This window comes from Pongo pygmaeus, chromosome 1, assembly GCF_028885625.2.
Source record: "Pongo pygmaeus isolate AG05252 chromosome 1, NHGRI_mPonPyg2-v2.0_pri, whole genome shotgun sequence".
Taxonomy (NCBI): Eukaryota; Metazoa; Chordata; class Mammalia; order Primates; family Hominidae; genus Pongo; species Pongo pygmaeus.
This window is the reverse complement of record NC_072373.2, coordinates 202,315,666-202,329,680: the sequence shown is the minus strand read 5'-3', so window position 1 is coordinate 202,329,680 and position 14,015 is coordinate 202,315,666. Positions and strand designations below refer to the sequence as shown.

Genomic DNA, 14,015 nt, shown 5'->3' with positions numbered 1-14,015 from the left:
TAACTAATGTTCTTTTGTGACTTCTCAGGAACCAAGGATCCAGTTTTTTTTTGTTGTTTTTTTTTTTTGAGACAGAGTCTCGCTCTGTTGCCCAGGCTGGAGTGCAGTGGCACAATCTCAGCTCACTGCAAGCTCCGCCTCCCAGATTCACGCCATTCTCCTGCCTCAGCCTCCCCAGCAGCTGGGACTACAGGTACACGCTGCCACACCCGGCTAATTTTTTTGTATTTTTAGTAGAGAAGGGGTTTCACCATGTTAGCCAGGATGGTCTCCATCTCCTGACCTCGTGATCCAGCTGCCTTGGCCTCCCAAAATGCTGGGTTTACAGGCGTCAACCACCACACCCAGCCCTTTTTATTTTATTTTATTTTTTTTTTTGAGATCGATTCTCACTCTGTCTCCAGGAGGGAGTGCAATGGAGCCATCTTGGCTTGCTGCAACCTCCGCCTCTCGGGTTCCAGCAATTCTCCCACCTCAGCCTCCCAAGTAGCTGAGATTACAGGCGCACGCCACCATGCCCGGCTAATTTTTTTTTGCATTTTTTAGTAGAGACAGGGGTTTCACCATGTTAGCCAGGCTGGTCTCAAACTCCTGACCTCAACTGATCCACCTGCCTCAGCATCCCAAAGTGTTGGGATTACAGGCGTGAGCCACTGCGCCTAGCCTCAAGCCTGATCTCTTTTTTTTTTTTTTTTTTTTTTTTTTTGAGATGGAGTCTTTGTCTCCCAGGCTGGAGTGCAATGGCGTGATCTCGGCTCACTGCTACCTCTGCTTCCCGGATTCAAGCGATTCTCCTGCCTCCACCTCCCAAGTAGCTGGGATTACAAGCGTCTGCACCGCACCCAGCTAATTTTCGTTTTTTTTTTTCAGTAGAGACAGGGTTTTGCCATGTTGGCCAGGCTGGTCCCAAACTCCTGACCTCAGGTGATCCACTCACCTTGGCCTCCCGAAGTGCTGGGATTACAGGCATGAGCCGCCATGCCTGGCAGAGCCTGATCTCTTAACCACTATCCTCACCTCCCCTTTCCCTAAGGATCCACAATGGCCTCACTGGCTCTTGAAGGCAGGCTGGCACCTTGATCATTTTTCATGGTCATTAGTATTCTGATCTGGTTATTTTCCATTTTATGTCCATCTAACCTACTCGGAGGATCCTCAAGAGACTGCATATGTAAACTCAGTACTTATTCCTGTACTGTGCCTGCCATATAGCAAGCACGGGTTGATTTGATTTTTCTGTGTTCTTTTTTATTGATTTCTGTTTTTATCTTTATTATTTTCTTTCCTCTGCTTATTTTGGGGTTAGTTTGCTCATCTATTCCTAGTTTCTTAAGCTAGTAGCTGAGCTCATTGATTGGAGACCTTTCTTTTTTTCTAATATAGGCATTTAGTGCTATAAATTTCCTCCAGATACTGTTAACAACACAAAAATTCTGGTGTGTTTTGTTTTCATTTTAATTCATTTCAAAATATTTTTGAGTTCCTTTTCTATTCCTTCTTTGATCTATGGGCTACTTGAAAGTGTATTATTGTTGTTGTATTAGTGTTGTTCAAATCTATCCTTGCTAGTTTCTTTTTTTGGAGATGCAGTCTCCAAAGGCTGGAGTGCAGTGGCACAATCCTGGCTCACTGCAACCTCTGCCTCCTGGGTTCAAGTGATTCTCCTGCCTAAGCCTCCAGAGTAGCTAGGACCACCATGCCCGGCTACTTTTTGTATTTTATTTTTATTATTTATTTATTTATTTATTTTGAGATGGAGTTTCACTCGTGTTGCCCAGGCTGGAGTGCAATGGCGTGATCTCGGCTCACTGCAACCTACATCTCCTGGGTCAAGCGATTCTCCTGCCTCAGCCGCCCGAGTAGCTGGGATTGCAGGTCTGCACCACCACGCCCAGCTAATTTTGTATTTTGGTAGAGACAGGGTTTCTCCGTGTTGGTCAGGCTGGTCTCAAACTCCTGACCTCAGGTGAACCACCTGCCTCAGCCTCCCAAAGTGCTGGGATTACAGGCGTGAGCCACCGCGCCTGGCCAGCTAATTTTTGTATTTTTAGTAGAGACAGGGTTTCACCAAGTTGGCCAGGCTGGTTTCAAACTCCTGACCTCAGGTGATCTGCCCGCCTCAGCCTCCCAAAGTGTTGGGATTACAGGCATGAGCCACAGCACCCGGCTGTTCTTGCTAGTTTCATACCTACTTTGCTCTATCATTTATTAAGAGAGGGATATTGAAATCTCCAACTATAATTGTGGATTTTTATATTTCTCCTAGCAGTTCTATCAGTTTTTGCTTCATGTATTTTGAAGTTCTGTTATTAGTTATATATATGTTTTAGATTTTGTCTCTTGATTAATTGGCTCCTTTAAATACTCTGCTGTAAGCCATAAAAAATGATGAGTTCATGTCCTTTGTAGGGACATGGATGAAATTGGAAATCATCATTCTCAGTAAACTATTGCAAGAACAAAAAACCAACACCGCATATTCTCACTCATAGGTGGGAATTGAACAATGAGAACACATGGACACAGGAAGGGGAACATCACACTCTGGGGACTGTTGTGGGGTGGGGGGAGGGGGGAGGGATAGCTATAGGAGATATACCCAATGCTAAATGACGAGTTAATGGGTGCAGCACACCAGCATGGCACATGTATACATATGTAACTAACCTGCACATTGTGCACATGTACCCTAAAACTTAAAGTATAATAATAAAATAAAAAAATAAATAATAAATTAAATAAATACTCTGCTGTAAAATCTGCTTTGTCTGCCACTCCAGCTTTTTTTTTAAATCTTCACAAAATGGTAAGATAGGCTTTGTTTCTATTTTTTAATAATAAACAAATTCAGAAAATAGCAATTTGCTCATAGCTGCATACCTCCGTCTTTCTTTTTTCTTTTGTTTTTTGTGAGATGGAGTTTCGCTCTGTCGCCCAGGCTGGAGTGCAGTGGCACAATCTTGGCTCACTGCAAGCTCCGCCTCCCGGGTTCACGCCATTCTCCTGCCTCAGCCTCCCCAGCAGCTGGGACTACAGGTGCCTGCCACCACGCCCTGCTAATTTTTTTGTAGAGATGGGGTTTCACCGTGGTCTGGATCTCCTGACCTTGTGATCCACCCGCCTCGGCCTCCCAAAGTGCTGGGATTACAGGTGTGAGCCACCACGCCCGGCCTCTTTTTTTTTAGACAAGAGTCTCACTCTGTCGCCAAAGCCGGAGTGCAGTGGCACAATTTCAGCTCACTGCAACTTCTGCCTCCGGATTAGCTGGAATTATAGTCACACACCACCATGCCCAGCTAATTTTTTTGTATTTTTAGTAGAGACGGGGTTTCACCATGTTGGCCAGGCTGGTCATCAACTCCAGACCTCAAGTGATCCACCTACCTCGGCCTCCCAAACTGCTGGGTTCATAGGTGTGAGCCACCACACCTGGCCACCAGCTTTCTTTTGACTAGTGTTACAACAATAGCCTAGGCAACATAGCAAAAACCTGTCTCTACAAAAAATACAAAAATTAGCCAGGAGTGGTGCTATATTCCTGTGGTCCCAGCAACTGGGGAGGCTGAGGTGGCTCACTTGAGCCCTAGAGGTGGAGGCTGCGGTGAGCTATGATTATACCACTGCACTCCAGCCTGGGTAACAGAGCAAACCCTGACTCAAAAACAAAACAACAGTATATCTTTTACTTTTTGTACAAATTTATTATTTGTGTATTTACTTTTATATTATTACTTTTTCTTTTTGCAGATCCAGTGTTGGCTGAGCATATTTATTTATGTATTCATCTATTTTTTGGAAACAGATTCTCAATCTTTTGCCCAGCTGAAGTGCAGTGGTGCGATCTCAGCTCACTGCAACCTCTACCTCCCAGGTTCAAGCAATTCTCATGCCTCAGCCTCTGGAGCAGCTGGTACTACAGCATGCACCACCATGCCTGGCTAATTTTTTTGTATTTTAGTAGAGATGGGGTTTCACCATCTTGCCCAGGCTGGTCTCAAACTCCTGAGCTCAGGCAGTCCGCCTGCCCTGACCTCCCAAAGTGCTAGAATTACAGGCATGAGCCACCATGCCTGGCCTTATTTTAAAATTTTATTTCTTGTAGGTAACATGTTGGGTTTTTCAATATGATAGTCTATGCCTTTTAATTGGAGTGTTTAGGCCATTTACTTTTTTTTTTTAGACAGGGTCTCACTCTGTCACCCAGGCCAGAGTGCAGTGGCAAGATCATGACTCACTGCAGCCTCAAACTGGAACTCCCGGGCTCAAGCGATCCTCCCAGCTCGGTCTCTTGAGTAGTGAAGACCACAGGCATGTGCCACTATGGCTGGCTAAATTTTGTATTTTTTGTAGAGACAAGGTCTCATGATGTTGTCCCGGCTGGTCTTGAACTCCAGGGCTCAAGCAATCCTCCCAGGTTGGCCTCCCAAAGTGCTGGGAATACAGGCATGAGTCACCGTGCCCAGCCATATTATACATTTTTAATTTACAATAGTCTACATTCAATTGATATTAAACCAGTTCACTTGTAGTATAAGAATCTTCCCCAGCCTGGCCAATATGGTGAAACCCTGCCTCTACTAAAAATACAAAAAAAAAAATTAGCCAGGTGTGGTGGCGCTCGCCTGTAGTCTCAGCTACTTGGGAGGCTGAGGCAGAAGAATCGCTTGAACCTGGAAGCAGAGGTTGCAGTGAGCTGAGATCGTGCCAGCCTAAGTGACAGAGCAAGACTCCATCTCAAAAAAAAAAAAGGCGGGGCCCGGTGGCTCACGCCTGTAATCCCAGCATTTTGGGAGGCCGAGGCGGCCAGATCACGAGGTCAGGAGATCAAGACAGTCTTGGCTAACACGGTGAAACCCCATCTCTACTAAAAATACAAAAAATTAGCCAGGCGTGGTGGCGGGTGCCTGTAGTCCCAGCTACTAGGGAGGCTGAGGCAGGAGAATGGCATGAACCCAGGAGGTGGAGCTTGCAGTGAGCCAAGATCGCGCCACTGCACTCCAGCCTGGGCGACAGAGCAAGACTCCGTTTCAAAAAAAAAAAAAACTCTTCTAGTGGCCAAGTGTGGTGGCTCACACTTGTAATCCCAGCACTTTGGGAGGCTGAGACTGACGGATCACCTGAGGTCGGGAGTACAAGACCAGCCTGACCAACATGGAGAAACCCCGTCTCTACTAAAAATACAAAATTAGCCGGGCGTGGTGGCACATGCCTATAATCCCAGCAACTTGGGAGGCTGAGGCAGGAGAATTGCTTGAACCTGGGAGGCAGAGGTTGCGGTGAGCTGAGATCATGCCATTGCACTCCAGCCTGGGCAACAAGAGCAAAACTCCATCTCAAAAAAAAATAAGAATCTTCCGGCTGGGCACAGTGGCTCACGCCTGTAATCCATCCCATCACTTTGGGAAGCCAAGGCAGGCAGATCACGAGGTCAGAGCGAGACTCCGTCTCAAAAAAATAACGAAAAAATAAATAAATAAATAAAAATAAAAATATTTCTTCCATTTCTCACTATATAGTCTTTGATATTGCCATGTATCTTACTTTTATATATGTTATAAAACCCACAGTACATTATTATAGCCAGAACCTCCATATCAGCCAGTTGCAGTGGCTCACTCCTGTAATTCCAACACTTTGGGATGCCAAGGCAGGCTGACTGCTGAGGCTCAGAAGTTCAAGACCAGCCTGGCCAACATAGTGAAACCCTGTCTCTACCAAAAATACAAAAATTAGATGGGCAATTAGCTGGGCGTGGTGGTGCACGCCTGTAATCCCAGCTACTCGGGAGGCTGAAACAGGAGAATTGCTTGAACCCAGGAGGCAGAGATTGCAGTGAGCTGAGATCACGCCATTACACTCCAGCCTAGGCAACAGAGTGAGACTCCGTCTCAAAAAAAAAATTAGCTGGGCATGGTGGTGCACATCTGTGGTCCCAGCTACTCGGGAGGCTAAGGCAGAGGTTGCAGTGAGCCGAGATCCTGCCACTGCACTCCAGCCTGGGTGACAGAGTGAGACTCTTGAGACAAACAACCAGTTCACACGTGTAATCCCAGCACTTTGGGAGGCCGAGGTGGGTGGATCACTTGAGGTCAAGAGCTCAAGACCAGCCTGGCCAACATGGTGAAACCCTGTCTCTATTAAAAATACAAAAATGAGCCGGGCATGGTGGTGCGTGTCTGTAATCCCAGCTACTCCAGGGACTGAGGCAGGAAAATTGCTTGAACCCAGGGGGCAGAGGTTGCAGTCAGCCAAGATTGCACCACTGCACTCCAGCCTGGGCAACAGAATGAGACTCCATCTCAAAATAAAATAAAAAATACAAATACAAAACTAAAAAAAAAAAAATAAAGGCCAGGTGCAGTCGCTCATGCCTGTAATCCCAGCACTTTGGGAGGCCAAGATGGGCAGGTCACCTGAGGTTGGGAGTTCCAGACCAGCCTGGCAAAAATGGTGAAACCTGGTCTCTACTAAAAATACACAAAGTGGCCAGGCGTGGTGGCTCACGCCTGTAATCCCAGCACTTTGGGAGGCTGAGGCGGGTGGATCACCTGACGTTTAGGAGTTCAAGTCCAGCCTGGCCAACATGGTAAAACCCCGTCTCTAAAATACAAAAATTAGCTGGGCATGGTGGCAGGCGCCTGTAATCCCAGCTACTCAGGAGGCTGAAGCAGGAGAATTGCTTGAACCCAGGAGGCAGAGAGGTTGCAGTGAGCTGAAATCGTGCCATTGCACTCTAGCCTGGGGGGTCAGGAGTTCGAGACCAGCCTGGCCAACATGGAGAAACCCCATCTCTACTAAAAGTACAAAAATTAAGGCTGGGCGCGGAGGCTCACGCCTGTAATCCCAGCACTTTGGGAGGGTGAGGTGGGTGGATCATGAGATCAGGAATTCAAGACCAGCCTGGCCAAGATGGTGAAACCCTGTCTCTACTAAAAATACAAAAATTAGCTGGGTATGGTGGCAGGCGCCTGTAATCCCAGCTGCCCGAGAGGCTGAGGCAGGAGAATTGCTTGAACCCGGCTGCAGTGAGCCAAGATCGCGCCACTGCACTCCAGCCTGGGCAACAGAGTGAGACCCCATCTCAAAAAAAAAAAAAAAAAAAGAGTTCAGGTCTCCTTCCACCACTTGTGTGAAGACCCCAGAAAACTTCCTTTACCTCTTTAAACCTTCAGTTTTCTTATCTTCCAACTGCCATGAGGTTTTTGTGAGGAACAAATGAGCTGACATGGATATGTTTCTGTAGTTAACAAAATAAAGGGTCTTACAAAATAGGCAATAATAATAATAATCACTTACTATTATTACATGAAGCTACACGAATGCATAAGATCTTGGAGGAAGACAGCAGAGAGAGAGAGAGAGAGATCAGAGATCCCATGGTTAAAAGTTGGAGAAATTTCACAGTACATCATCCAAAAGAGGAGTCCATGATGGAGACAGAGGTAAACTTGGAGAGGTAAGAAACCCTGAAGACGGGGGAGTGCTTTGTGGCAGGCTCTGCATATAAGAAATTCAGCCTGGCCAACATGGCGAAACCCAGTCTCTACTAAAAATACAAAAATTAGCCAGGCGTTGTGGCAGGCACCTCTAATCCCAGCTATTTGGGAGGCTGAGGAAGGAGAATCGCTTGAACCCAGGAGGCAGGGGTTGCAGTGAGCCGAGATCGCACCACTGCACTCCAGCCCGGGTGACAAGAGCGAGACTCGGTCTCAAAAAAAAAAAGTTCAGTTCAGTTGGTAAGAACTCATCAAAAGTGTCCATCTAGACTTTGAGTGTCGTAGAATGACTGAGTCTGAATCAACATGAAATCGAGAAAACATCCTTTGCAAGGGTTTCAGGGAACACCTGAAATCCTGAAGAACTGTTTGTATCCATCCTGAAGAATGGGTGTGTTAACAAGAGACAACTTTTCTTGGTATCTGTTCTCCATCTCTAACCCAACCCCAACTCACACCCTTATCTTCTGTTTTATCTGGTCTCTCTCATTCCTCTAGCTCCTCCCCACTTGGCTCCCGTTCTCCCCAAGTCCATTCTCTATTTTGTTCTATAAGATCTGATCATATCAGGATGCTCTTGTAGCTCATAAGAATGGTGACTGGGTGTTCACACGCATATGAGATGTGCCTCCCTCAAACCTTGTTAAGACATGGGCACATACCCATCTGATGTTAACTCACGGGGATAAAAATCTGATCATGCCATTCCCGTGCCCAAATTCCCATATATCCCTACTGCCTCAGGATAGAGGCTGGACCCCTTAGACACACAAGACCCTGTATCCATGATCTGTCACTCCCACAGGCACCCTCTGCTCCCATCTACTCGGCGGTTTCCCACAACCTCCCTGGGTTCTCATGGTTCCCTGTCATTGCAGACGTCGCTTCTCCTAGGATGTCCTGCCCCCCTAGACTTAACTTGGAAAGCTGTTCTTAAGCCCCGGGCTGAGTCAGATGCCCCTCTGGGTATCCCTGTCATAGCGTTGTGTGGTTGTTGATAGTCTGATTTTTCAACCTTCTCCATGCCCTCTTGAGGGTAGGAAAGATGAGTATCTTTTTTCTCCGTACAGACCCTACCGCACGAGATTTTCCTAAACAGCCCGAACTCAAGGAGTCTTTCTGGTTGTTAGTCCACGTGTTCCGATTTGGGATTTCAAAAATACACACCCACTGGAACCCGGCCAGGGGAGCCAGCCTGGCCAAGGGCTCCCCCAGCCCGGTAGCGCGCCACATGCAGATCCTGGGATGGCCGCCAGGGGCCGCCGGGCTCTTTGTTTTCCTTTCTCGCCCGGGTCGGGGCCAGAGGCCTGCAGAGCGCATGCTCTGGGGCAGTTCGCGGCCCGGCGGGGAGCGCTGGAGTTCCTTGTGGCCGACGAGCACCAAGGTAGGTCTCGCTCGGGACGCGCGGAGGGTCCGAGTAGAGGGCGGTGCGCAGGTGGAGCACGGGCCGGTCCACGCGGGCCTATGTCGCTGGCCGCTCTCGCCCGTGTCGCGCGGCGCCGGTCCCACGTGAAGCCCGGAGGCAGGAAGGCGCGGTGCGGGCTCGCGATTCCCCGGCCCCGCGGGGCGCTCCAGCGGCCGCTGGGCGCCGCCTCGCCGGAGCTAGGGCCGCGCGGCCCCTCCGCCGCCGCGCCTCTCACGCCCGCACCGCGGCGCCCGCGCAGGCGGGAGATTCAAACTGCGCGAGCGCGGCGGGCCGGGTGCGCGCGGCCGCCCGGGCGGGGGATGGGTCTGTGCCGCGAGGAGGATGGTTTTGTCCGGCATGCGGTTGGAGAAGCGGTTTGCAGATCGGGGAGGGAGCCCTGCCCGGGAGAGGGTGGGTCGTAGGAGCTCGAGGGTCTCCCGCTGTGGACCTTTGGGAGCCGTGTGTCTCGAACTCCGCAGCAGCTCAGTCTGTCAGCAGATTATTTGCTGGCCATTTATTCCGTGCCTCTTTTGCGGGGCTGGGGGACAATAGTGAGAAGAGCAGGCCCGTGTCATTAGCGAACTATGCCCTTGAACCCGGGCGACGGACGCTACTGGCAAGTCATTTATACATCACATATTGACCTGACTTCGACCACGTGTGACTTGTGTGCCCTAGCAGAAGTGGAGTGTGTGGGGTGTTACGGGGAGCCATCGGGGACCCCCCACCCTGCCCAGGAGGCTCAGGGCTGGCTTTCCAGGTGAAGTGACTCTTAAATGGGGTTTTGAAGGAACAGAGTTTTTCAGGCAGTCTGAGGGTAGTGGGATTAGGGTGATACAGGCAGAGGGATTGCACGTGCAACGGCATGAAGGTATAGATATTGTGGTCAGGGATACCACAGGTCTTGAGGTGACTGGAGGAGGAGAGTAACAAGATGATACAGCAGGGGCTGGGTCATGAAGGGTCTTGTGTGCAAGACTAAGGAACTCTGCGGGGTGGAGGAGGCAGGGAAGGTTTCCCCAAAAAGGGCATCAGAGTGAAACCTGGACAGATGAATTAGGAGTTCACGAGGCTCCTGTTTCAAAGACATCCCAAGAGCAGGAATCCTGTTCTGTTCATCTTTACAACTTTCTCATCAGATGCCCTTGGGCAACCCACCCAGTCTCCCAGAACATTGGTTTCCTTATCTGTAAAGCAATGGTAGGGGGCATGTGGTGAGTATATAATTTTTTTTTTTTTTGAGACGGAGTTTCCACTCTTATTACCCAGGCTGGAGTGCAGTGGTGCGATCTCAGCTCACTGCAACCTCCACCTCCTAGGTTCAAGCAATTCCGCCTCAGCCTGCCGAGCAGCTGAGACTACAGGAACGCGCCACCAGGCCCGGATAATTTTTGTTTTGTTTTGTTTTTTTTTTTTTAGTAGAGACGGAGTTTCACCATGTTGGCCAGGCTGGTCTTGAACTCCTGACCTCAGGTGATCCACCCGCCTCGGCCTCCCAAAGTGCTGGAATTACAGGTGTGAGCCACCGCACCCGGCCAATTTTTTTTTTTTCTGAAACAGAATCTTGCTGTATCGCCCAGGCTGGAGTATAGTGTCGTGCTCTCGGTCGCTGCAGCCTCCACCTCCTGGGTTCAAGCGATTCTCCTGTCTCAGCCTCCCGAATAGTAATATCCTATAATTTTCATAAAGCAGTGATCCCAACATCTAGTGGAAGTTGTGTGTCCCTTTCCCCAGGAAAAATGAACACATAGGCCCAGGCACAGGTTGTGTAGAACGGGGATCCCAGGTGAGAAACTCCTAGTGTGAAATATACCAGCTGTGTGCCTGGCATAACAGCAGCTACCAAATGTATATTGTTGACACATGAGCCCTCTCCTCCCTTCCCTCCTGGGGACCTTTCACACAAAGAGATTTTTGAGCCTCAGTCTGGCAGGCAAGTTCTTCCTCCTGGCGTGGGGGACAGAGGGCACAGCTGCAGTGGCCTGGGAGGGCTCTGTCTCCTTTTACAGAAATTGAGGCTGTGGTGAGGTCACTGGAGGTCAGGGCAGGAGCACCAGGCTCCGGGCAGACTGTCTAGACTGGCGTGCCTACCCGCTTTCTTCAATAAATAAGGAAGGTGAGGTGGGGATAGGGCAGCTCCAGCTCTGGTGGAGCATGGTCGTGAGACTGGGATTTCATTCCACCTCTGTGTGACCTGGGTCACCTTTCCCTGAGCCTCATCTTCCCCTTAGCTGTAAAACTGGGATGAGTCTGCTCACCTCAAAGGGCAACTGTGGGCATTCTGGAGTGCCTGATGGTGGAAGCTGACTCTGTAGCCAACTTATCTGTGACTGTCTCTGTCTTCTCCCAGAGACTGTATGCTCCTTGAAGATGGAAGCTGTGTTGGGTAGGGCGGGGTGGGGAAGCATGATGCCAAAAGCCAAGTCCTTATTCCCAGCCCAGACACTCACTGCCTGGTTAAGAAAACACAGCCAGAGAGGCCGGGCTCGGTGGCTCACGACTGTAACCCCAGCAATTTGGGAGGCCGAGGTGGGCAGATCACCTGAGGTCAGGAGTTCAAGACCACCCTGGCCGACATGGTGAAACCCCGTCTTTACTAAAAATACCAAACAATTAGCCAGGCGTGATGGCTTGCGTCTGTAGTCCCAGCACTAGGGAGGCTGAGGCGGGAGAATCGCTTGAACCTGGGAGGCGGAGGTTGCAGTGAGCTAAGATCATGCGTCTGAACCCCAGCTTGGGCAACAGAGTGAGGCTCCATCTCAAAAAAAGAAAAAAAGAAAAGCAAATAAAGGAAAACACACCCAGAGCAGTGAGAGAAGTCTGTACACAAGACCCATTTGTGCAGTAGAGGCTGTGCAGGCAGATACCGGGAACAGGGCTCCACCTTTTAGAAGGTGGCCTTCAGGCCGGGAACAGTGGCTCACACCTGTAATCCCAGCACTTTGGGAGGCCGAGGTGGGTGGATCACGAGGTCAGGAGATCAAGACCATCCTGGCTAACACAGTGAAACCCCGTCTCTACTAAAAATACAAAAAATTACCTGGGCGTGGTGGCGGGCGCCTGTAGTCCCAGCTACTGGGGAGGCTGAGGCAGGAGAATGGCGTGAACCTGGGAGGCAGAGCTTGCAGTGAGCCGAGGTCGCGCCACTGCCTCCAGACTGGGTGACAGAGTGAGACTCCGTCTCAAAAAAAAAAAAAAAAAAATAGAAGGTGGCCCTCCATCCCTTGCCCTTCCCTGGCGATTGCCAGCCCAGTGCAGGGCCTCAAGTCTTCCATTTTGGAGAGGAAGCCTCTGGGACTCAAAGAGCACTCAGGTGCCGTCTCCACCACAGCAGGCAGTTGTTGCCACTGTCCTTCCCCACGTCCGTCGGTGGATCTGTCACCACCCACCCCACCTTCCCTCAGGCTCTAGCTGCCTCGCTGTCTCCTCTCTGGTCTCACCGTCCTCTCCTTCTCAGCTGGCTTCTGCTCTCTGCTTCGTGGACTTGGCCAAGCGCATAGGGGATACTGGGGAGGCCTGCCCAGGTTGCCTTAGTCCCTGCCTGGACCAAGGTCTGCCTTCAGAATCAGTCACATAGGCCTGGGTTGTTTTTCTATGCTCCCCTTTACTTGCTGTGTGAACTTAGGCCAATAAAGTTACCTTTCTGAGCCTCAGTTCCTTAACTGAAATAGGAGTGACAGTGCTGCCTTCTTCAGCTTCCTGTGAGGAGTAAAAGGGTTTTGCATATGGAAGATACAGTGAGTTAGCCGGTGCTCCCAGGGGCTCATATTTTAGGAAGTTGATTGGTACGGTGGATAGGCATGTAAATTAAAGTGATTGTGATCCAAAAGTCTGTCCCAGTTTCTCAGAGAGAATGACTAGTTCAGGATGGAGGAGGGATCAGAGGAGGTGACTTTGAGACACCAGTAGATGTTCTTCCAGTGGGATAAGGGATGGGAAGGTGTTCCAGATAAAGAGATGCAAATGGTATGGAGAGGACAGTTAGCATTCTGGCCTAGTGGGTCTGGCAAGGAGATTGTGTGGGAAGAGAAGGGAGGATGTGATAGATAGGAGATGAAGCTAAAGGTTCTGTCAGTACCCGATGTTGGAGGCCTCTAATACCCAGCTAAGAAACGTGGGCTTTATCTTCCAGGAAAAGGGAACCACTAAAGAGTCCAAGCAGGCCAGCAGCTTGCTTCAGGTTTGAGGTTTGGAAAGATCATGAATGAGGCCGGGCACGGTACCTCGCGCCTATAATCCCAGCACTTTGGGAAGTCGAGGTGGGAGGATCACTTGAGCCCGGGAGTTTGAGACCAGCCTGGGCAACATAGTGAGACCTTGTCTCTACAAAAAAAAAAAAATTACAAATTAGCCAAGCGTGGTGGTACATGCCTGTAGTCCCAGCTACTCTGGAGGCTGAGGCAGGAGGGTCGCTTGAGTCTAGGAGGTGGAGGTTGCAGTGAGCCATGTAAGTGCTGCTGCACTGCAGCCTGGGCAACAGAGTGAGACCCTGTCAAAAAAAAAAAATATATATATATACACACACACACACACACACACACACACACACACACACGTTTATCATGAATGACTTGGAGAATGAGAGGGGGGAATGAGGGTGGGGACCCGAAGACTAGTGACAAGTTGCTGTCTTTCCTAGGGAAAGGAGGAGGAGAGACAGTTCCAGGCAACCTGAGAGACTACTAGGGAGCATAGGGAGGAAGGAGGCAGAAGAAATTTCTAATAACACTCAAGGGCACCAGCTCTGGAGTCTGACTAACTTGGTTCAGATCTTGGCCTCCTCTTCCAATCTTGAGTCCTTTCTGAGCCTCAGTTTTCTTCTCTGTAGAGTGGGATCATTGTGGCCAGCTTGTAGTGAAACGCTCCAGAATATTAGCCAAACACAGATAACTAAGGAGATGTTGACTTGGTCTGTTCCATCCACGATAACAGATTTTTTGGTTAATGCCCCATGACACCAACACTTCATATAGCCGTTATGTGTCTGACTCCATTCCAGGCTGTGCTCATGGCAGCCCAGCCATCAGCACCAACTGTGCTGACATAATTGTTTCCTGCTTTTTCTCCTGACTTCTTGTTGTGAGTACTTTTTCATGCTAATACAGTCTCCCTCC

At 49.6% G+C, this 14,015-nt stretch overlaps 1 protein-coding gene and 1 non-coding gene across 4 annotated transcripts in view; both read left to right on the top strand.

Annotated features, from left to right (window-relative positions):
* The window catches only part of RCC1 (regulator of chromosome condensation 1), a 34,860-nt gene that overhangs the window by 5,374 nt on the left and 15,471 nt on the right, over window positions 1–14,015 (top strand). For all 3 annotated transcript variants that reach the window (XM_063667123.1, XM_063667124.1, XM_063667125.1), the window contains exons 4-5: window positions 7,312–7,456; window positions 8,567–8,880. In XM_063667123.1, coding sequence (XP_063523193.1) covers window positions 8,728–8,880 — 153 coding nt within the window. In that variant the 5' untranslated portion in view covers window positions 7,312–7,456; window positions 8,567–8,727. The remainder of the gene's footprint in view (window positions 1–7,311; window positions 7,457–8,566; window positions 8,881–14,015) is intronic.
* Window positions 8,068–8,168, top strand: LOC129024158 (small nucleolar RNA U13). Its single transcript, XR_008497035.1, has one exon. It is a non-coding gene; the product is annotated as a small nucleolar RNA U13 (small nucleolar RNA).